Source organism: Ostrea edulis, chromosome 7 (genome assembly GCF_947568905.1).
Source record: "Ostrea edulis chromosome 7, xbOstEdul1.1, whole genome shotgun sequence".
Lineage (NCBI taxonomy): Eukaryota > Metazoa > Mollusca > Bivalvia > Ostreida > Ostreidae > Ostrea > Ostrea edulis.
The window spans coordinates 50,504,054-50,529,640 of NC_079170.1; the positions used below are offsets into that span (position 1 = coordinate 50,504,054).

General features: G+C 34.0%; 1 protein-coding gene and 1 pseudogene across 1 annotated transcript; one reads left to right on the forward strand and one right to left on the reverse strand.

Moving 5' to 3' along the window:
• Positions 1 to 5,262: 5,262 nt before the first annotated feature.
• On the reverse strand, positions 5,263 to 6,213 carry LOC130048710 (putative nuclease HARBI1). Its single transcript, XM_056145745.1, has 2 exons — positions 5,798 to 6,213; positions 5,263 to 5,560 (listed from the first exon to the last, which is right to left on the reverse strand). The coding sequence occupies exons 1-2, from the start codon at positions 6,211 to 6,213 to the stop codon at positions 5,263 to 5,265; spliced, it is 714 nt and encodes a 237-aa protein (XP_056001720.1).
• Positions 6,214 to 11,720: 5,507 nt separating this feature from the next.
• On the forward strand, positions 11,721 to 25,373 carry LOC130048711 (uncharacterized; annotated as a pseudogene).
• Positions 25,374 to 25,587: the final 214 nt, after the last annotated feature.

Below are 25,587 nucleotides of genomic sequence, written 5' to 3' on the forward strand. Positions count from 1 at the left end.
AAATTTTGGTTTATAGTGAATGTATGAATATTTCAATTTTCTGTATATATCCATTTTCTGTTGGCAGGGGGAGGGGGTGTATACTCTCGTAATTTTTAAACGATGTACCAAATTATGAGAAATGATAATTAGCGATTAAATTCTGTGAAAATCCTATTTATTGGTATAGAGCATCATCGGAAATATTTTAATATTTGATTGATTCAATGATAGTTTTAAATGAACATTTTCAATGAAATATATATATATGTAATATATATATATATATATATATATATATATATATATATATATACACTGGTAAAATTCCAACATATGTTTAACATATGAATATCCAAACATATGTTAAACATATGCTGCAATTTTACTTGTATACAAGAGGTCCATGTGCTACATCGCTCACCTGAGTCACCTTGGCTCATATCTAAAGATTTTTCCTATACATTCGCATGTAAAACTTTAATCCCTATTGTGGCGCCAACCTACTCCTGGGGGCCATGATTGTTACACAATTGAATCTGTACTATGGCATGAAGCTTTCATCTAAATGTAAACGTTTCTAGTCAGTGATTTTTCGGAAGATTTTTAATTATTTTTCTTATATATTTGTATGTAAAATTTTGATCCCCTATTGTGGCCCCGTCCTAACCTAAGGTGTTATGAGTTTAACAAACTTGAATCCGCACTATGTCAGGAAGCTATCATGTAAATCTCAGCTTTTCTGTTGTTGAGAAGAAGATTTTTCAAGATATCCCTTGTATGTTAGATTCTGATCCCCTATTGTTGTCTCATCTCACTCAAGAGGGTCATGATTTTAACAAACTTGAATCTGCACTATGTTGAAAAGCTTCCATGTAAATTTTCACTTTCCTGGCCCAGCAAGTTTTGAGAAGACGATTTTTAAAGATCTTCCCTATATATTTGTATGTAAAACTTTTAACTCTATTTTGGCCCATCCTTTTAATTTTGCACTATGTCAGGGAGCTTTAATGTATATCTCAGCTCTTCTGGCCCAGTGGTTTTTGATATGAAGATTTTCCTTATATATTTTTATGTAAAACTTTGATACCTTATTGTGGCCCCATCCAACCGGAGGGGGGGGGGATGATTTTAACGAATTTGAATATGTACTAAATGAAAAAGTTTTCATGTAACTTTGAACAGGGGGATCTTTATCGTACCACTGCCACACCTGTTTTGACATGGGACCTCGGGTTTTGCGGTCTCATCCGAAAGACCATCCCATTTAGTCGTCTCTTACAACAGGTAATGGGGTACTGAGGACCTATTCTAACCCTCACCTCCACGGGAATTACACACTGTGCAAAATACCTGTACAACTAAACTTCCTAACGCCCCACTCTACTGTTCGCATTGTTCGGTAATATTTCATCATTTTGAACATAATTAATGATCAACATAACGGGTAACAAGCTAGAAAATAACATTTTTGTTTTTAATTATTATTTATTGAACCGTCTCATCAGAAACACAAAGAAGTATGGCTAATCTAAACTTTGAAAATCGCAACATTTGATACACGGATAACAGTTAGACAACTAGACACTTGCCCCTCATAAAGTTACGTAAACTTTTGTGTAAAAGCCTTTGAGAGAGATTATTACAAGTGTTTATGAGGTCTCCATCAAGTTCTGCCAGATTCTGCGGCTGGGGAAGTTGTCTTATTCGACTATCTACTTCGTCCCACACATGCTCAATAGGATTAAGGTCTGGGCCGGGATTCATAAAAATATATAAGTTTTACACTTAAAAGTCTACGTAAGTACTAAATGAGTACTTAGTTAAGTACAACTACTTAAGTATAATTCATAAACACACTAAGTGCTATACTTAACTACGTAAGACATGTACACGCGACACTTAAATATATCTTAAGTGCTGAAAGGGGGGGGGGGACGTGTTTAAAAATAGATTTCGGTACAGACGATAGAAGCAAAATGGCGGATCAAATAACAGACGAAAGGAGAGGAAAGAAGAGAAAGGCAAACTGGACGCAGGACTAATGTCTGATGCCGGTGACTATGGTAGATGAGAAGAAGAACATCCTGAGGTCAAAGTTAGGTCCCAGCTTAACTTCAAGAATGAAGAAGGAAGCTTGGGAAGAGTTGAAAGAGCGACTGAATGCTTCCGCCGTTAATATACAGAGGACAGTGGAGGAAGTGGAAAAGGAGTGGCAGAATCTTTTGTCCACTTCCAAAGCAGAGATTTCCAGCTATAGGAAAACAACAAATGGAACAGGTAACATTTGTCGAACTCAAACAATCTCTTTTGCAATTTTGCTCATATGTCTTTAGGTTGAATGAAGAATTTCTGCAGAACGGGCGAGAAATTAACAGATTAAGGGTGGTGTTACTATATATTTGTTGTAACCCCCCCCCCCAAAGAAATGTGTCTGCGTACGGTTTCCCGACCGACACTATTTTTATCCCCTGATCCTAAAATTTTTATCGTATCTTAGCCCGAAAATCCTTTCCATGAATATTTGGGGCCCAATCATATGTCGTCTGTTGGGCGGATCAACATGCCGGTATAGCTATTAATTTCACTTCAGAGTTTTCCAAACGTACTGTATCTAGAAAGACAACGTATATTGTTTTTTTTTATTGTGTTTAGGGCAAAATGGAATTGTTACACTGCCTCCGTGATCGCGTGACCACGTACTTCCCCTTACTTGAAACAGTGTATTGATTTTTTAAAATCTATATTTAGCATTGGCAAACGACGACGTCCGAGAAAGCACCCATAAATAAAGAGGTGGATCTTTAATTTCTTACAGGCGAAGATAGGTTTTACTGAGATTTGACTTCATTTAATGTTCAGTTGTGTTATTTTTTATTACCAATTTTTATGCTCAATTTAGAATCAAAGAAAATAGTCACTGTATATTGAAATTTTTATTTTATATCAAGTTTTAATCAACTTTAGTTTGAATATATAGTACAAATAAATTCAATAATAAACCATTTTATAAAATTCACATGTCATTAATCTTGTCTTTTGAAAAAGATGAAAATTATATGTGTATTATTTAGTATGTATACAGAAATAATTTTAAATATATAACATTGATATTGGGGTAAAAGTGGGTTCACAATAGCTGTTTTGGAAATAAAAAAATACCGCATATACACAGTGAAATGACTTTATAATAAAATTATGGCTAGCTACTACAGTAAAGATATGTTTCTATGCAAGGTGAAGATAACGAACAGTGATCAATCTCATAACTCCTACAAGCAATACAAAATAGATAGTTGGGCAAACACGGACCCCTGGACACACCAGAGGTGGGATCAGGTGCCTAGGAGGAGTAAGCATCCCCTGTCTATAAAATTAATTAAACAGGTGGAGGACCTCCACCCAAACCCCTGAGCGCCATAGCTGAGACAGTGCAGATGGTGATTGGGGAAGAAAATGACATCATTGATGAAGTACAGGGAGGGATTGACTCTTCCTTGCTTCAATTGCTTACCAATGATGGGAACATTTGGTAATTTCAGTATTAATTTTCAGTCATAATGGAATAACATGACTTTAATTATAACCTACTTTAAATGTATCAAGTTGCTAAATCACATGAAATTTATTAATATTGAGTGTATTGTGTTAATCAATGCCAATACTGGCATCACATTTCTATTTCATATGTATTATTTTTAAATTAAATCCACTAACAGGTTCAAATGAGCGTTTCATACCTGTACATCGGGGTTTCATCCATCTGAGTATATATTGTACATTTTTACTCTCTTAAAAAACATAAATTTTGCAAGACCTAGATATAGACCTATTTTCCTTCTACAAATACATAATCATTTCACAAACACATCTTGTTTTATGGTGTTAAAAAATTTAAAAAAAAAAAAAAACCCAGCAAAACTTGACTCTCTGCAACAGTCTGTTCATGTGTATATACAGTACTTGTGATCCCACAGAATTCTTCATGTAATGAGTTATAAATATATCACTTCCAAATTATCAAAAAAATAATGCCAAGTTTGTTATGCTTTATTGACTCATTATTTCTTTTATTTTATTGTAGTAATGTTCAGATTGTTCAGAGTGAACCTGAGTTCAGCACTACATCGCCTCCTATCATACCCCTCTCACCAAGATTGCCATTGCCAGCTCCTCTACATGTTCCTTCAGCCTCTTCCTCTGTGCCAGCAGGAAATACATGTACAAGATGCGCCAAAGCCCAGACAGACAACCACAACAGGCAAAGTGAAATAGAGGAAATGACAATTCGGAAACTTCATCTCGAAATTGAATATTATGAGATGAAATTGAAAAAATTGAAGGAGGAATAGGTTAGGTGATGATGATCTGTATTAAATTTTCAATTAATGATAAACAACACAAATAGTGTTTCTACCATATACATCCTATAGATTAGTTTAATACCACAGCATCTTTACATTTTGACTTTTTCTCTAGAATCTAGGAAACAAAGCATCCTTTGGTAAAGGGAATTTAAGTTATTTGTAGAGCCAATACATGGTCAAAGTCATGACATTTGCATCGTGTGACCTTGATCACTATTGAATTTAGTATGCACAGGAGCTTATTGTTTCACAAACAAAAGTTGTTTTAACAACTATTGAACTACAAAGTGAGAACTTTAACCCTATGGTCATAACTTTTGAATGGCGAGTGGTAGGGCTTTCATATTTCATGTTTACAAGGTATTTCTTGTGACAAGAACTGTTTACTTGTACAAAAGATTTGATCTTCTGACATTGACATTGGAGTTTGGCCTACTTTTTAAAAAAAAATTAACCTTGAAGTGGTGCATTGCTTTAATGACAAACACCCAAAAGCGGTGGATCACAATTTTTGATTTTTACTTGTTTATCTTTAATTCAATCTTGTCGGAATATGAATTACACATGAAATACATAAATCTCATTCTATGCATAAATGCATAATATGTATATAATTCACATAATTGCAGATCTTGTTTAAAACTGCATTTGATATTTTTGTTCATATTTTTGTTTCATAGTTTGGGACCCTGCCAATAGGCAAATGTCCTATAGTAATGACTGTTTGTCTGTGAATCCTGGTGACTTTGAAATATTCTGTAAATATTCACTGTTTTATACTGTATTTTAGTACATGTTCAAATTAAGAAGTTGTTTTTGGTTTTAAGAAGAAAAAAAAGTACTTAAACACAAATATATTATTGTTATATTTTAATAAGATATCAATGAATGAAAATTTCCTTGCAACAATTATGTCTCAAAAGTGAGTCACAGCAGACAGTTGTCTGTACAACGTCCCATTGTTGTTGTCACGGACTGCTCCCCCATCATGGTGATTCGTATCATCATCCTCAGCATCATTAGGGTTTTCATCTGGGTCTTCATCAGGAATTTGAATTTGTCTATCTTTACATATATTGTGGAGCACGGCACAAGCTATGATTACTTGACAGGTCTTTTGTGGAAAGAGGCGTACTTCACCATGTAATACATGGACACGGCGTTTCAGCGGACCAATGCCCCTTTCAACAATGCTGCGTGTTCTTTTATGTGCCCTGTATAATAGTTAAATGAATAGTTTTTACTTTATATAACTTAATTTTACTTTATATATATATATATATATATATATATATATATATATATATATATAGTAGTTCAGGGTTAATCCCAACTGTCTACCGATCTTGAATTATTCAAATATCTGACTCTCCTATAATAGTAAAATTCACACGTTTGAATTACATGCTTGTTTTATATTTCATATCAACTTATATGGTATGTAGTCGTACCTATTGTAGTTGGTCTGGGCACCCGGTAGGGGTCTCAAGAAGGGAGTGAGTAACCATCTGCGAGATGGATAGCCCCTGTCGCCAAGGAGAAGGATGTGCAATGGGATGTGGTTGTTTTCAAACAAAACATGCAGTCCGCTCTCCCTCAAAATCCTCGAATCATAGGTTGAACCAGGCCACTTTGCCACAATATCAAGAATTTTGTAACTGGCATCGAAAACAACTTGTACATTTATGCTGTGGTAATGATGCCTGTTTATAAATTCATTTTCGTCAACACTTGGGGCAATAATCTGCACATGTGTCCCATCAATAGAACCAACAATCCCAGGAAATCCTGCGACTTGCAAAAAGTGCTCTTGATTTCGACGAATTTGGTCAGCTTGCACGGGAAACCTGATAAATTGCTGCACCATTCTGTCCGAAGATAGGCTTTGCAGTGTCACTGATATTGCCCTCGAAACTGTAGGCTGCGAAACACGCATGTCATCCCCATTACATAGTTGCATTTTACCCGTTGCTAAGTATCTAAGTGTCAATAATAATTTCTGGGTTGATGTTAAAGCATGATTTCTTGAAGATTTCGCTCGAATTTCATTACCAATATTGTTTTCAACGAATTGGATTCCATTCATATCTAATCTGAAACGTTTGATCAATTCTGCATTTGAATATTCCCTTAAACAATCTTTCCTCTCTTTAAAATTTCTCCTGTTCACCGCCATTTTCTCTTTCAGATAAAAAAAAATCTTAAGTATTTCTTATCTATTTAAACCACCTTCCTAGGACACTTAACTTAAAGTCAATACTTATATGCTAAATATGTTAATGAATTACACTTAAGTATTTCACATACACTTAAGTGGTAATTTGAGAATTTAAGTGTAAATTCTCAGATTTAAGTATTTTTTAACACTTGAGTATTTGCTAAAAACGTTTATGAATCCCGGCCCTGGACTACAAGGAGGGCTGTAAAACAACAAACAAACAAAAAAAATTTACAGTATGTGTTGTGTCCCTGTAGTATCTGATGCATCGTTCTGGCAATGTGGGGAGTTGCAGTATTGTGCTTCAAGTCCATTCCACGGTTCTCTGAAGCACGTGGTTTTGATACCTCGCAGCCATTAAGATATTGGTGGATTATTCTTTTTGTATATAATCATATCCCCGCCCATATCATTACAGAGCCACTCGTAAACTGTCCATGTTCATGCACACATGCATCGATATAGAGCTTCCCTTCCCCTATAACACAGTGTCGACCATCTGATAACATTAGATTTAAAAAAGACTTTTCGGTAAACATAACTCATAACCAGTCCGCGCGTGTATACATTTCCCAGCTAACCGGAAATGTCCATGCCGTGGTGATAATACCATCCTTATACAGTAAAACTCGAATATAGCGAACACGGATATATCGAAATTACGGCTATAGCGAAGTGAAAGTGATTTCCCCAGCAAATTCTTTATATATTCTATATGAAAATATGTGTCTATAACGAACACGGATATAGCGAATTTACGGATATAACGAAGTATATTCCCATTCCCCTTGAATTAAAAATGAACGTAAAAATCACCTTTTATAACGATATTCCATTAACTTTACTTACAGCGACATTTGCGGACAATGCATTTTCATTTGATGATATTGTGAATGTCGATGAAAACGTCGTGGTTGTGCAAACACGATCAGAGGATGAAATAGTTCTGGATATTTTAGGCAATGATGGCAGTCATGAGAGTGACGAGGAATCCTTAGAAACGGAAGTGCATCTTCCAAATCTGTCAGAGGCAGTTATCTCCCTCGATACACTACGACGGTATTTGGAGACGAGAGAAAACACCTTTTTTCTCAACTTTGCTGTATTGAGAAATTTATTAACAAAAAAAAAGACAGTCTGCGATTGACAGATTTTTTAAAAAGACTGTTTGTGTATATTGCACATAATTTTGTTGACATTTTTCTTTTCGACATGTGCTTGTGTGATTAAATAATCCATCAAGGTAAATTATCATCTATAAATCAATTTCTCGTATCAAAATATTTTTTTCTCGAAAATACGTAGGCTTAGTTTCCGTTAGAGACAACACAAACGCAAGTATATCGATAGCTGCCTTCTGATATACATATCCAACTGATATATATGTAGAAGAAATCAGTCTTATAACGAATTCGTTATATTTGAATTATGAATTCGCTATAAACGTATAGCGAATTACGCTTATAGCGAAGTTTTATAGACTGCCCGCAGAAATTCGCAATATCAGAGTTTTACTGTATAAGGTCTTCTTGCCTGCAATCCTCCCTGTTTCATTCTTTCGTACAGTTTGGTCACAGATTTGCCTTCCATGTGTTTCTAGTGTTTGCTGTACTCTCATACGTGTTAATTGATTCAAATCACGTAAGCGAGTTATTCGTGTGCTGTGTTGTTACACGACGGTTTGGCAGTCAAAGTAGGTCATCTACACTTCCGGTTCCATGATTTTTCGGGTAAGCCTAAGAATGTGGTCTCTGTTGAAAATGCTACCGATCTGTGATAATTATAACTGGATTAAATGAACTTTATTGTTGTCCGTTGCATTTGAAAATTGTAAGCCAAACAGGTAGGTATTGTGAACGAAAACAAACCTCTCGTGAATTACACGTTCTTGTGAAGATATGCGCCGCATTTTACTTCGGTAATTTTACGTTTTTCCTAATCGATTGAGTATAGAGAACCAAAGAAAACAAGGATCTTTAAAAACCAATCATGAAAAGAAATCGAGCACACGTGTCATGCTTTTCAACATATTCGGTCATGGATCAGTAATCATTACTGTGATCCGGTTTTTTCCGTCTTGAACATAACAACATTTAACCAAAAAGACAATGATGTTATTCACTGCTATAATTTGATTACTTTGAAAATGGGGCGTTAGAAACTTTGGTTACATATATATTAGTTATCACACAAGTGATATTTATGAATACCAATGACATCCGTCCCCTTTGCGTTATTGATATTCTAAAATCCGCATAGAACTGTGTGATTTAAAAAAAAATTCAATGCGATGAATTCTTGACAGTTTATATTGAATATGCCAATCATGTACAATTTTAAATGATAAAAGAATAGGGGTGTCAACATCTATTAGATAATGACAATGAAAAATACAATGCAGAGCAGGCCGTTATATGGGATATCATAACGAATGAAGTTCTGTCAGTTTATTACTGTTATCTCCTATATTGTGTCAGGAATTATGGTATTGTGGTTACATTTTGTTACACTTTTGTGACATTTAATGAAAGACAGAATGGGAGAAACAAAACAATGTTTAATTTGCCAGTTTCAAAGATTTGTTTGAGACTGTGAATAATTTCCAGTTTTTCATCGTCTGTTCTTTTTAGAAATAAAAACACCCCAGTCAATAATAAAATTCTATTCAAAATCTGAACATTTAGGAAATAAATTGCGTTATCATACGCCTTCTTGTTACAAAATCCTTACGCGATATATCACGTGTCTAGCCTCGTGTCATTACGTACCTACGAGTATAACTTACTAATTTCACCGGTTGACAGGTTGGAATATGTTAAAGTATATATGGTACATGTAGTTAGACAGGAGAAACAATTAAAATTACAGGTACAACTCCATTATCTGATGAATTTGTTTGAAACCCTTTGTTAAAAAAATAAATCATATTTTCTAACAGTTGTTATTCTTTTCTAGAAAATGTCTCTTATGGACAAAAATGCCTGACCAGCAGCCAGTGCCAATCATTTTGAGGAACGTGTCAACATGAGAAATGTCGATGTCCTTATGAACATTTCCTCCTGCACGGTACATGTGTAAAAGGTTTGCAAATATTGTGTCTTTATCAACTATATATGTACCAGTATAACAATGGCTACTTAGTACTTGAAATATTTGTTTGACACTGTGAATAATTTCCAGTTTTTCATTGCCTATTCTTTTTTAAAATGAAAATATCCCAGATCAATAATAAGATTCTTAGTCAAAATCTGGACATCTATGGAATATATTGCGTTATCATACGCGTCATCACGTACCTACGAGTATAACTTAGTAATTTCATGGATTGACAGGTTCGAATATGTTGAAGTATATATGGTACATGTAGTTAGACAGATGAAACGATTAAAATTACAGATACAACTAGATTATCTGATGAATTTGTTTGAAACGCTTTCTTAAAAAATCAATCAAATTTTCCAACAGTTGTTATTCTTTTCTAGAAAATGTCTCTTATGGACAAAAATGCCTGACAAGCAGCCAGTGCCAATCATTTCGAGGAACGTGTCAACATGACCAATGTCTATGTCCTTACGAACATTTGTTTCCAAACGGTACATGTGTAAAAGGTTAGGAAATATTCTGTCTTTACCAACTATATTCATGTATATACCAGTATAACAATTGCTACTACATAACAAAAGCATACTAAACATGGCTGTACATTGTACTATGTTTAATGAATCCATTCGATTCAGACAGTATGTGTAACAAATGACCCTCACGACTTATTATTATACTGATGATAAAACAAACCGCGGGAGCATAAATGTTAGGTGACAACATTTTATATTCTTATGAAACAGAAATTATTCAAAAGCTTCTACATGAGAAGAAAAATATCATGTTGTGGCATGGACGACGTTTTATCTATTAACAATAATCATTTTCATTCACATGCAGATTAGATAAATCAAAGTGAACTCGATATAAATGACACAACACAGTCCTTCACATCTTCCTCGCACTTAGATATTTTATTGAGGATGTATGTTGAATAATAAAGAATAAATAAAAATATATACAGTTGACTGTTAATGATGATACTGTGACAAGAAGTAGACGGCAAAATACAAAGTGTAAAACAAACAACACAACACCGAGTAATAACTCCTATAAGCAATACAAAACAGAGAGTTAAGCAAACACGGACCCCTGGATATACTACAGGTGGGATCAGGTGCCCAGGAGGAGTAAGCATCCCCTGTTGACCGGTCACACCCGCCGTGAGCCCTATATCCTGATCAGTTAACGGAGTTATCAGTGTGCCATTTTGTATTGCTTATAGGAGTTATGAGATTGATCACTCTTCGTTATCTTCACCTTTGATAGAAATGTAACACTTTCAATGAAAACGTTTTTACTCGCAGGTATATTTTACAATTGATTAAACATAGATTAATGGTATCTTAAGCTGATGTTCCGTTGGATGAGTCCATTATCGGGAGTCTGTGTGAATCACACGTGTGCATGCCTTGACGGATATATCAAACACAACAATACATGTTATCCATGTAAATGCATGGGAATGTTACTGCAGTAACATCGCTGTCATATATCTTACGGAATATCAAATGTTTTGAAATTCATTGATGTAAAGACCAGCATAGATGTACAGATTACAGGAATTGGGCTATATTGTTTTTCGTATGTTTGTTTGTCTTTTACAAAAGATGTCCGGTCTGCAACTTCATTAAGAGGACTTTAAAAATCTTTGTGTTGTTTCTTATGGTTAAAGTAGGCCTTGTATTTGTAACATGTCACCTATATCAAAAGACAAGTACCATATATATGGTGAAACCGTTTTCGGGCTAAAACTTCCCCTCATAGTCACCCTGATCTAATGCTGTTTCTTGATCTTACAGAAATATGTGATGCAGACGTCGTAGTCAAATATAACGACCAATGAATAATTTCATATCAGTTACAGGAATATGAAATGACTCCACCTTTTGATATGTAACTTCACTTCACGTTCAACCTTCAAACTATGATCGGCCATTATCATCTAAGCTATGTGATGGTTTATGGGTAGAGTATACGGGAGATTGATTTCTATAAAACCAATATGAAAAGTCAAAAGATCACAAATATTGTATCGTATTATCCGTAAGACAATGTATTCGTCGGCGGAGGGTGTGTTTTTGACGAGCAGTGTACAGGTACAGAACATTCAGGAGTTTGTAATGGCAGCAGATGTACCTGTAAGGAGGGATATATATATATTCATTGGTAGAGGTTGTTACAGAGTTAAACACGTATCTAAATGCACAGTCCTGTCTTAGATTGATATTAGATTATCGTACAACGTATTGATGCATTTATACTTTAATTCACAATAGGGAAAAACATTGATTCACTATATTGTTTATAAAAGTTTGATAATTGTGATAACTTTAGCGATTTTCTGAAAGCAAAAACCATTAATACTTTAATTTACAATTGTGTGAACTTTGATACTTGATTAATTATATTACCTTAAAGTCTATTACTATGATTAGCATTATTATTTGTAACCTATCTAACATCTTTCTAGGTTTTCTAAGACGGGTATTTTAAAACTTGAATTCAATTTTATCTGCTCGAGATGACTTAATTTGGTTACAAATCTATTTCCCACATATTCATGCATTGAAATGTGTTAGCAAGCTGGAACTTTGGTTTACTTTTGGTATGTTCGGGGTGTTATATTTACATGTTCAACTGTGAAAAAGTGGGACATTTCACAAATGGTTAGTTTAACTAGTTATACGTTTGAAATAACTATACAAATCTTAATATTGATGTATATTTTTTATTCTCTTGAATTAATTTACTACTACTGTTAAGGAAATCTATCATTAAATGAGTCATGTAAGTTAAATCAGCAGCGGTCCTACTAAACAGAGTACGCTAGAGTACATTAGAGTATGCTGGTAAAATTTCATAATTTAAAGCAATTTAACTGCTGTTCGTATGTGTTCTTACTTTAATTTAACCTTACAAATATATATCTGGAATATATTGTGTTTGTTTTCATCATTTTAGGAATTATTTTGAATCACAGTTTACCGTTTGACACCGATCAAATTTAACTACATATTTATATAAAATATCAGCGCATTACATTTAATTTTCGAAGATTATGCCTTTATCTTATTTTTAAAGTATTATGTCTTTTTTAGTCAACTGAACAGTGAATTCCATGAAAATAAATCTTTCAGTGGTATTTAGATTTACATAAAAATGAAATGATTACATCTATGAAGATGAGTTCCTTGATGACTGTCGTTGTTGTTTTAAATCAATACTGGATATGTTTTTTTAAACGCCACCAATTATTCAATTGATTTGAATCACTAATTGGCAAGTGGACAAAGAAACAAAATATAAAATAAATTGATGAATTGCAATATTATTTTATAATAATGTTTATTTAAGTGGTATACATACAAATAAACAATTAAATTGCATTGAATTATGAAATTTTACCAGCGTACTCTAAAGTACTCTAACGTACTCTGTTTAGTAGTACCCGTTGATACAATGTATTGTGTATATCGTAAGCAGAATTTCATCACGGTATGTACTTCATCAAATTTCTTTTCTTATTCAATTATCTGTTCCTCGACAAATTCACTAACTTCTCAAACAATAACAAACTGTGTTAGCTAATATTTAATTCATCTTCTTTTCAATCTCGATGTTCTACACTAAACAGAGTGTGAACTATTTTTTAATTTGTCCAATCTATTTTTTTTTTTATTTCATGTATTGTAAATATCCTATTGATACAATTGCAAAAAACTAGTGCAATGTGCAAAATTGTAATAAAGAAAATTCAGCAGTGTAAATATGAGCAAAATGTAGACGATTTGATAAAATGATTAACTTTTAAATACAAAGAGGTGATTTTTTTACAAAACTATTTTCATATTTACAATATTTAAATCTGCATTGACGAAATCTTAAACAAAAATTACATGTGTACACTGATGTAATTAATTTAGACAACATAGGACCTGAGCGACTGCTTAATGTAACCAAGATTTAATGGATTAATCGTACAACAGATTCAAAATGGACAAACGGCAGCTTGCACCTCCTCCCAGCCCCTTGCTCTACACCTTATTAGAGAACATGATGTAAATAATGTTGATATTCAACATTTAAATGGATATTACTACAGATGTCTTGGAGGGAATCACCAAAGGCAAGTTTAATTTTCAATTCCTTTAGATGAAGACTCGATCTGCATTTCATTTATCTGAATTTTATCATATGCATTAAGTCAAAATGTCATCATCATACAGCTTACGAATTTGTTTAATAATTTGATACAAGAAAACGTAAATTAATACCAAATATGATAACAGTTATTCTAAATTAAAACAGGTTGGCAGCTATTGAAAACCATGTGTTGTACCCCCATATGCCACAGTTTCTTGGTATGCCTTCACACATCTTTGTAAATCCTTTAACTGAAGAGGAGATTTTTGTTGCCATTAATCACAACATCATTGGGCATAACATCCATAAGATTTCACACAATGATATGGTAATTGATACATATAATTTAAATTCCTTGTCAACCCTCCTTTTTGCACTTTTTGGGGGGTTAGAGATTGAGCAATCGAGATATGTGTGCACTTATTTTTATATTTTTCTTAATTTCAAATATACAACCTCCATATCAATTCATTTCATTTTTACCTAATGTTGATTATTTGAACTAATTGATTACAGGTAAAAGTGTTTAGGAGTGTTAAACCACCCTCATTGATGTGACCTCAAAGAGGTGCGAAGACACAAAGAATGGAGGGTAAAGTACCAGTAGCATCTCTCTCCTGGAAAGGTATATTGTTCATTGAGTGTACTTAAGATCAACCTTCCAATAAAAGAGATAACTGAATCTGGTATATAGCAAATAATACAATTCATTAGGTGACTGCACCATATTTGCTGATATAGTCTCATTGTCTTTAGAATTTGTACTTATTTTAGGTTATAGACAGAACTTATATATACACTAAAATGTAACTTTCATAATGCGTGTTCATGAATCTGTCATATATGTATAGTACCCAGTTGTGCATTTGGGGTTTGCTATGCAAAAAAATCGTTAACTGATCTCATTGTAATTTTAGGAGATATCAAGCTACCAATCCATCTTTTGGATCGCTTGTTCCAGTGAGGCTGTATACAAGCAATGCGTATTGGTGTTTGACCTCCATGAACAAGGGAAGTTAAAGAACCAAAAAATCAAGGTATGGAATCATACACAAATTAAGATGACATGGCATATTTTACAAATAAAATGTTCTTTTACAGCCCTTTTATTGGAAATTTTTCATATATTATTTCCTTTATATCATATTGATTTTCAGAAACACGAATCCATCTCTACTCCCTCCCTAAATGTGACCAGGCCCTGGAGAGCTTTAATGACTTTACCAGAGGAGACAATCTTGGAAATGCTAGTAAAGGTTACCAATTTAGAGTATGATTTGGAAGAAATGACAGAGGTAATTTTGTTTATATAAAAAAGAATATATCTAAAATGATGTAATATATATAATCATCTCACATCCAGTTAGATTCAGAGATTCATAGGTTACTTTTTTTTCCAAATCACAGGAGGCTGAATATCTAAAGGGGACAAGGAACATCCAGATGGTTGTATGCAAACTTTCGAAAATGCCCTGGGAGAAGACTTTGAATAAGTTTTGGACTAATGAGGATGAGGCCGAGGAAGAGCTCAGTCAGTTTATAGGGTATTTTGCAGGAATATTATAATGGAATCAGTTCTCCATCTTTTCCTTGTTTCTAAGAGCAATCAATGAGATATCTATTTCATGTGAAATGTAGTTTTATGTATATGATACATCTATGATATGGACGTATGTATATAATGTTAATGTCAATTATATCGACATGTCATTCACCCTTAATATACTTCCAATATTTACAACAGCATCTGCAGCTTTCATTGTCCAAGCTCCTATGCTACATGTTGTTGTCAACAGGTTTATATGTATAAGCTATATGATAGTTCCAGTGAGGCGAAGCAATTTCATATCATATCATATTTTACAGAGATGTGAAAAGAGGTGTTCCTGGAGAGAGGCTGCGACAATTCATGGAGGGCAAAGAAAAAGACCCAGGGCAGAAATCAACACCCATGGTTTTCCAGGAGGATCCCCTGACATTTTGGAAGGCCGGGAGAGTAGAAAACACTGTCGATATAACAGTTTTTAATGAAGAAATAGTAAGTAAGATGGAACATGTAATCATCATATAATAATAATATTGTTAACGTATAAAAATAAAGCATGAGTCGATGCAATCATACAGATTTATTTTTATTGCAGTCTGATTGGCAACCATTACTCCGCGTATGAGTGGATCTTCCTTCTCTGAAGGAGGACCACACATTCATAATGTCCACTTTATGGAGCGGACTCAGTGACACGAAAAAGGCCATGGAACTAATGTACCCCAACAAAGGCACAACCGTTGTTGTATATTACAACAAGAAGAGTAAGTTCAAAACTAAGAAATAAAACTTTTAAGAAGTTTTAACACAAGTTCATCTAAGCTTTCAAGTTTTCACAGTATTGTAAAGCAAAATATTTTGTTTCAGGTAACTGCATCCAGCCCTTTGTGTGTCTTTCCTCTAGCAAGAGTAACGTCAAAACTTTGACAACATTGGTAGAAGGGCCCACAAAGACATCCTTCTTTGAAAAGTTATTTTCTCAGGTCAACAAAAAGGGAAATATCCTTGTTCTGCACTGTGGAAAAGGTAAAGTATATCTTGTATGTAATGTATATTTTAAACTGTTTATGCTATTGATTGCTAACGCATTGTTTGGTGCTCTATATTCATAATGTGCTAATTATGTTCCCCAAACAAAGTTTGGGAACATATTGTTTTTACTCTGTTTCTTATTATTATTAAGGTCTTCCGTTTCCAACGGAAGACCTTCTAGTGATTCTACTGTTTATTAAGGTCTTCCGTTTCCAACGGAAGACCTTCTAGTGATTCTACTGTTTATTATTAAGGTCTTCCGTTGGAACGGAAGACCTTCTAGTGATTCTACTGTTTATTATTATTATTTTTTTTTTTCCCCTTTCGTCTCCGAGACCGTTGGATGGATTTTCCTGAAACTTTCACAAGTTATAGGGAACGATGGTACCTCGAGACAGTTTTTTCATTTTTTCAAAATTCACTTCCGTTCGTCAGATACGTCCGATTTTCCGGTTTTTGAAAAAAACTTTGTCCGGGAGTAAACTTGAAAACCACTAAAGATAATCGAATGAAACTTTCAGGGATGATAGATCTATATTCTCTATAGTGCATGCACGTAATATTTTTTTCGCCGTCACTTCCGGTCGTCACCGGAAGTGATTAAATAAATCATCAATTTCAAACTTTTTTCTTTCAAATTGAAACCTACTTTGGTTTACTATATCTCGTTCTAATTCTCAAAAAATGTTGACCCCACCGGAAGTTGAATCTCCAACTTCCGGTTATATCAAAGAAAGACTATTCATTCTCTCATTTTTCAGTGCCATAAATCTCGGTCATGAAACTAGTTAATGAGTTGAGTTTTACATATATTATAGTCACTAAAAATGTCTAGAGTAACGTCAAATATTTTTGTAAAATTTACTTCCGGTCGGCAAATACGGCTTATGAGCTGTTTTCGTTGTCAAGCGTTTTTCTCAGAAATGGTAAAAGATAGAGTCACCAAATTTTCAGATTTAATAGATCTCACTTTGTAGGCGTTTAGTAGGGGGGTAAGAATGTCGGCCGTCACTTCCGGTTGTCACCGGAAGTGATTAATAAATCATAAATTTAAAACTTTTTTCTTTGCAACTGAAACCTATATCGGTTTATTAGGTCTCGTTGTAATTCTCAAAAACTATTGACCCCACCGGAAGTTGAATCTCCAACTTCCGGTTATATCAAAGAAAGCCTGTTCATTCTCTCATTTTTCAGTGTCATAAATCTCGGTCATAAAACAAGTTAATGATTTGAATTTTACATATGTTATAGTTAAATATTTTTGTAAAATTCACTTCCGGTCGTGAGATATGGGGTGGACATATTCAAACCTTGTTTTTTCAGTTTCTCAATAATGAATATAGATACACGTTTGAAACTTGTAGAGTTGATCAACTAACATTAGTCCATTGTACACATACATTCAATTTTTTGTCCGTCACTTCCCGTCTATACCGGAAGTATTTGAAAAATGTCGATTATCCGATTTCTTCCAGTGATTTCTCAGAGATGGTGGATAGATTTTCTTGAAATTTTCAGGAATAATGTCTTATGAAAGGACCTTGCTATAACTATTTTTCTTTTTACAAAATTCACTTCCGGTCGGAAAATATGGCCGATTTTCTGTTTCTCAAAAGGAATTTTGTCCAGCAATTATCTTGGAAAAGGTAAAATATACCTTTATCAATTATTCAGGAATTATAAATCTCCGTTTCCAGTCGTGCAGTAGAGGGTTGAACATGTCGACCGTCACTTCCTGTCGTCACCGGAAGTGATTGAAAGAATCGCAAATTTCAAACTTTTTCTTTTAAATTGAAACCTATACTAGTTTATTAAGTCTCTTTGAAAGTGTCAAAAGAATATTGACTCCGTTGGTAGTCAAAACAACTACTTCCGGTTTCTTGATAAAATACATTTTTACTTTTTATCTCTTTGTCCCCATAAATCTCGCTTATATTTGAAGTCTTTCATATGATTATCACATGTCATAATAAAAGTATCAACTTCTAAAGTTTTGATAATTTTGTTTTTCAAAATTGACTTCCGGTCGGTAGTAACCTACTACTTTTTCTTTCTTTAGTCTACTTCTTTTTGTTGAGAACTCTTTCAGATAGAGACGTGAAATTTTCAGGGAATATAGACAGTAAAGAGTCGCTGTCATTTATAGGAAAACGCATAATAAAAGTACTTCCGGTCATCACCGAAAGTTACGAGAAATGAGTAAAAGGTTCGATAATACATTTCTCATTCATTGTTAAAGAGACACTACAGCTCATTTTCCACATTTTAATGAAGTGTTTTTTAAACCATATATTGATAAAATGATAAAATTCATATCGATACTGACAATTTTGAACAATTGGGATGCATCAATTTACTCTCAACTGCTCTTTGAAGATCGTCCGGAATTCAAAGATTTCTTCATGCTGACTCGGACTTTTGAATGCTTATTTACATCACGTGGTTCTGAATGACAGCAAAGGTGTTGTGTCGGAAATTATCTAAATTCCCCTTCAAGGGGGTCCACACTCACCTTTCAAGTACATAAGATTTTTCCCTGCTCCTTATAATAACTAATTATAAATCATTATTTCAACAGAAACCCTTCCATGTTCCCATTGACCGATGTTTTCACAACTAACACGTGTCGTGTTCAGATAAAAATAGCACTTACTTTCAAACGTAGTGTCTTCGCAGCTAGTCTCAATGGCAGATTTAGGGGGCCAGTATCCCCCCTCCCTTTTTACGCCACAGATTGTGAATGAAAATCCAAATTTTGCACCCGAATGGCCGATTACTTTGGCTAATCTTTGATTTTCACACCCCTCTTCGGAAATCCTAGATCCGCCACTGAGTTACATGCGTTTCTCCGAGCTCTCTGTTTTCCAACGGTCATACTGATCCCAAGGTAAATTTTATTTCACGCATGAGTTTTATCTCATTCTATTTTTACCTCTTTTCTCACAGAATCTGTCAAAATTCTAGATCTATCAACTACACTTTCTCTCACTGGACGACATGCTGCACTGTTTACTGTCTATGCGCATGCGTCTGAAGACTAAAAGGAGGAGACTCGATATTTTTTGTATAGGCCATCAAAAAGTATTAATTTTTACGTTAAAACGATAATTTTTAACTTTAGATAAGTGTTATTTTCGTAAAGTTCATACTTTCAACAATGCAACAAAAATTGAGAAAGCGCTGGAAAAGTTGTCATTTCATGATTTTTGCGCAAAATGAGCTGTAGTGTCTCTTTAAGGCTTATTTTCTGATATATTTAAATGGTTTTCGTAGGAACAGAAAACTCTTTACTGGAAGTGGTCTAACGGAAGACCTACTCATTACTAGTAATGAGTTTCTAGTTATTATTATTATTATTATTATTATTTTTTTCCCTTTCGTCTCCTAAACCGTTGGATGGATTTTCCTGAAACTTGCACAGGTTATAGACAACGATGGTACCTCGAGGCATTTTTTTCATTTTTTCAAAATTCACTTCCGTTCGTCAGATACGTCCGATTTTCCGGTTTTTGAAAGAAACTTTGTCCGGGGGTAAACTTGAAAACCACAAAAGATAATCGAATGAAACTTTCAGGGATGACAGATTTATCTTCTCTATGGTGCATGCAGGTAATATTTTTTGTCGCCGTCACTTCCGGTCGTCACCGGAAGTGATTAAATAAATCATCAATTTCAAACTTTTTTCTTTCAAATTGAAACCTATATCGTTTTACTAGGTCTAGTTCTAATTCTCAAAAAATGTTGATCCCACCGGAAGTTAAATCTCCAACTTCCGGTTATATCAAAGAAAGACTATTAATTCTCTCATTTTTCAGTGCCATAAATCTTGGTCATGAAACCAGTTAATGAGTTGAGTTTTACATATATTATAGTCACTATAAATGTCTAGAGTAACTTTAAATATTTTTGTAAAATTCACTTCCGGTCGGCAAATACGGCTTATTAGCTGTTTTCGTTGTACAGCGTTTTTCTCAGAAACGGTTAAAGATACAGTCATCAAATTTTCAGAGTTAATAGATCTTACTTTGTAGACGTGCAGTAGGGGGTTAAGAATGTCGGCCGTCACTTCCGGTCGTCAACGGAAGTGATTAAATTAATCATCAATTTCAAACTTTTTTCTTTCAAATTGAAACCTATATCGGTTTACTAGGTCTCGTTCTAATTATCAAAAAATGTTGACCTCACCGGAAGTTGAATCTCCAACTTCCGGTTATATCAAAGAAAGACTATTCATTCTCTCATTTTTCAGTGCCATAAATCTCGGTCATAAAACAAGTTAATGATTTGAATTTTACATATGTTATAGACACTATACATGTCTAGAGTATACTTAAATATTTTTGTAAAATTCACTTCCGGTCGTGAGATATGGGGTGGATATATTGAAGCCTTGTTTTTTCAGTTTCTCAATAATGAATATAGATAGACGCTTGAAACTTGTCGAGTTGATTAACTAACATTAGTCCATTGTACACATACATTCAATTTTTTCGTCCGTCACTTCCGGTCTATACCGGAAGTGTTTTAAAAAATGTCGATTTTCCGATGTCTTCGAGTGATTTCTCAGAGATGGCTGGATATATTTTCTTGAAATTTTCAGGAATAATGTCTTATGAAATGACCTTGCTATAATTATTTTTGTTTTTACAAAATTCACTTCCGGTCGAAAAATATGGCCGATATTCTGTCTCTCAAAAGGAATTTTGTCCAGCATTTTTCTTGGAAAAGGTAAAATATAGGTTCATCAAATATTCAGGGATAATCAATCTCCGTTTATAAGCGTGCAGTAGGGGGTTGAACCGTCACTTCCTGTCGTCACCGGAAGTGATTGAAGGAATCGCAAATTTCAAACTTTTTCTTTCAAATTGAAACCTATACTAGTTTATTAACTCTCTTTCAAAGTGTCAAAAGAATATTGAGTCTGTCGGTAGTCAAAACAACTACTTCCGGTTTCTTCATAAAATACCTTTTTTCTTTTTGTCTCTTTCTCCCCATAAATCTTGCTTATATTTGAAGTCTTTCATATGATTTTCACATGTCTTAATAAAAAGTATCAACTTCTAGAGTTTTGATGATTTTGTTTTTCAAAATTGACTTCCGGTCGCTAGTAACCTACTACTTTCTCTTTCTTTAGTCTACTTCTTTTTGTTGAGAACTCTTTCAGATAGAGACGTGAAATTTTCAGGGAATATAGACAGTAAAGAGTCGCTGTCATTTATAGGAAAACACATCTGAATAGTACTTCCGGTCGTCACCGGAAGTTACAAGAAATGAGTAAAAAATTCGATAATACACTTCTCATTTATTGTTAAAGTACATTCTCTGATATATTTGAATGGTTTTTGTAGGATCAGAAAACTCTTTACCGGAAGTGAACAAACGGAAGACCTACTCATTACTAGTAATGAGTTTCTAGTTATTATTATTATTATTTTTTTTTTTCCCTTTCGTCTCCTAAACCGTTGGATGGATTTTCCTGAAACTTTCACAGGTTATAGACAACGATGGTACCTCGAGGCATTTTTTTCATTTTTTCAAAATTCACTTCCGTTCGTCAGATACGTCCGATTTTCCGGTTTTTGAAAGAAACTTTGTCCGGGGGTAAACTTGAAAACCACAAAAGATAATCGAATGAAACTTTCAGGGATGACAGATCTATCTTCTCTATGGTGCATGCAGGTAATATTTTTTGTCGCCGTCACTTCCGGTCGTCACCGGAAGTGATTAAATAAATCATCAATTTCAAACTTTTTTCTTTCAAATTGAAACCTATATCGTTTTACTAGGTCTAGTTCTAATTCTCAAAAAATGTTGATCCCACCGGAAGTTGAATCTCCAACTTCCGGTTATATCAAAGAAAGACTATTAATTCTCTCATTTTTCAGTGCCATAAATCTTGGTCATGAAACCAGTTAATGAGTTGAGTTTTACATATATTATAGTCACTATAAATGTGTAGAGTAACTTTAAATATTTTTGTAAAATTCACTTCCGGTCGGCAAATACGGCTTATTGGCTGTTTTCGTTGTACAGCGTTTTTCTCAGAAACGGTTAAAGATACAGTCATCAAATTTTCAGAGTTAATAGATCTTACTTTGTAGACGTGCAGTAGGGGGTTAAGAATGTCGGCCGTCACTTCCGGTCGTCACCGGAAGTGATTAAATTAATCATCAATTTCAAACTTTTTTCTTTCAAATTGAAACCTATATCGGTTTACTAGGTCTCGTTCTAATTATCAAAAAATGTTGACCCCACCGGAAGTTGAATCTCCAACTTCCGGTTATATCAAAGAAATACTATTCATTCTCTCATTTTTCAGTGCCATAAATCTCGGTCATAAAACAAGTTAATGATATGAATTTTACATATGTTATAGACACTATACATGTCTAGAGTATACTTAAATATTTTTGTAAAATTCACTTCCGGTCGTGAGATATGGGGTGGATATATTGAAGCCTTGTTTTTTCAGTTTCTCAATAATGAATATAGATAGACGCTTGAAACTTGTCGAGTTGATTAACTAACATTAGTCCATTGTACACATACATTCAATTTTTTCGTCCGTCACTTCCGGTCTATACCGGAAGTGTTTTAAAAAATGTCGATTTTCCGATTTCTTCGATTGATTTCTCAGAGATGGCTGGATATATTTTCTTGAAATTTTCAGGAATAATGTCTTATGAAATGACCTTGCTATAATTATTTTTGTTTTTACAAAATTCACTTCCGGTCGAAAAATATGGCCGATATTCTGTCTCTCAAAAGGAATTTTGTCCAGCATTTTTCTTGGAAAAGGTAAAATATAGGTTCATCAAATATTCAGGGATAATCAATCTCCGTTTATAAGCGTGCAGTAGGGGGTTGAACCGTCACTTCCTGTCGTCACCGGAAGTGATTGAAGGAATCGCAAATTTCAAACTTTTTCTTTCAAATTGAAACCTATACTAGTTTATTAACTCTCTTTCAAAGTGTCAAAAGAATATTGAGTCTGTCGGTAGTCAAAACAACTACTTCCGGTTTCTTCATAAAATACCTTTTTTTCTTTTTGTCTCTTTCTCCCCATAAATCTTGCTTATATTTGAAGTCTTTCATATGATTTTCACATGTCTTAATAAAAAGTATCAACTTCTAGAGTTTTGATGATTTTATTTTTCAAAATTGACTTCCGGTCGGTAGTAACCTATTACTTTCTCTTTCTTTAGTCTACTTCTTTTTGTTGAGAACTCTTTCAGATAGAGACGTGAAATTTTCAGGGAATATAGACAGTAAAGAGTCGCTGTCATTTATAGGAAAACACATCTGAATAGTACTTCCGGTCGTCACCGGAAGTTACAAGAAATGAGTAAAAAATTCGATAATACACTTCTCATTTATTGTTAAAGTAAATTCTCTGATATATTTGAATGGTTTTTGTAGGATCAGAAAACTCTTTACCGGAAGTGAACAAACGGAAGACCTACTCATTACTAGTAATGAGTTTCTAGTTATTATTATTATTATTCTTTTTCTCCGGTACTTTTTTGTCCGGTAGTGTTCTCAGAAACTACAAAAGGGATCGATATGAAACTTTCCAGGATGATAGTATAGCGTTTGTAGATGTGCATAGTGATAGTCATTTTGTCTGCACGTGCATGCATGTGCGCGCACGTGCATTGCAATTTTGGTACAAAAAATGGAAAATCAAAATATTGGAGGAAGCGATATAAAACCTAAATAGGATGATAGTATATCATTTGTACATATGAAAAATAATAGTTATTTTGTCAGCACGCGCACGCATGCGCGTGCACGCGCATTACAAAATTTGTACACTAACTTTGGAATCAGTCTAACTTTTTTGTTGTTCATTGAAATGGCTTGAAATTCATATCATAGGTAGATATTGAGACCCTTAACTGATTTGCATGGTCAAAATTACCAATTTGCACGCGCATGCACGTGCGCTTCATTTTGATTGGATAATACTAAAACGTTTGTAACTATCTTATTTATGAAGCGAATGAGATGATATTCACAGCATACGTAGACAATATGTGTATCTATATATTGGTGTAACAAAAAAATGCCAACGTACACGCGCATGCGCGTGCAACTTTTTTTAAATGTTCAATTTTTAAAGGACGATAACGTTTTTGTTTTTCATCAAATTCTATTGATATTAATGGTTTAGATGTGTCTTGGTACTCCTTACAAATTGCTGTGGTTAGAATTACTGCTCAGCACGTGCATGCACGTGTGCTGAATTCTGATTGGACGATTTTAAAATCGCTATAACTTCCTTATATTTGGTGGAAACGTTATGAAATTCACACTGTGGGTATATGCTACAAATGCCTGTTGAACGAAATCAACAAAAATTCGGAATCATACACGCGTACGCGTGTATGCGCGTGCAACGCTTTCTTTCATTTTTTGATACTGAAATGACCATATTGAACGTACTCCATGTAATTAAAGGCTAAAATAAAATGAATTTTTGCTATAGATTCACAAGGACATCCCTTTTTAATTGGGGAAGGTTTGGGGAACATATGTAACGGTCCCCGTTACAATTAGAACTAGTTACTTATTAATTTGTGTTAAACTTTGGATCCTTAAGACAGTATATGATCAACACCTTTGAACAATTGTTGTTTTTTTTCTAGATATATTTATATTTGGTGGGGTTGTGGTCTTGGCCACCTTATCAGTATCCTGGGATGGATTCCCAATTCACCCTGAAATTTTCTGCTTTACTTAATTACATATTGGTATGCTAAGTTCTTGATATTGCTAGGCAATTGATCAACATCACTATTTTGCAGGAGAAGCCCTACAAGCAGGACTGAAGAAGGGCTTCAATGTTGTTGGAGTTCATGGCAGAAATGACATGATCAGATCCTGCAACAGACTTATGTATTAGATTAAATTATAAAATATTGATTTGCAACCGAAAAGAATTGATTGAAACGTGTATCAGTCTTTTTTGTTTTCTTTTTCATGAGCCAATAAATTTCAGTCATCTCATTGATGATAAAACAAGAAACTCTATGAAATGGTAAAGTAAATTTACTACTTTGTCTCTCGATAATTGGCCATACATTGCTTGAATTGACTGTACATAGAAAGCCATTGAGAGCCTGCATTGAATCTGGACAAAACGTCGTCTCATGTCTGCATTGGTGTAACGCATAACATCATTCAAGCCCTGCATT

Bases quoted from the DNA above. Each gene is read 5' to 3' on its own strand.
- LOC130048710 (XM_056145745.1), bottom strand. From the start codon at position 6,213: ATGGTGCAGCAATTTATCAGGTTTCCCGTGCAAGCTGACCAAATTCGT. The intron at 5,561-5,797 runs GTACGACTACAT...ACTATTATACAG, and splicing joins GCCCAGACCAACTACAATAG to GGCACATAAAAGAACACGCA.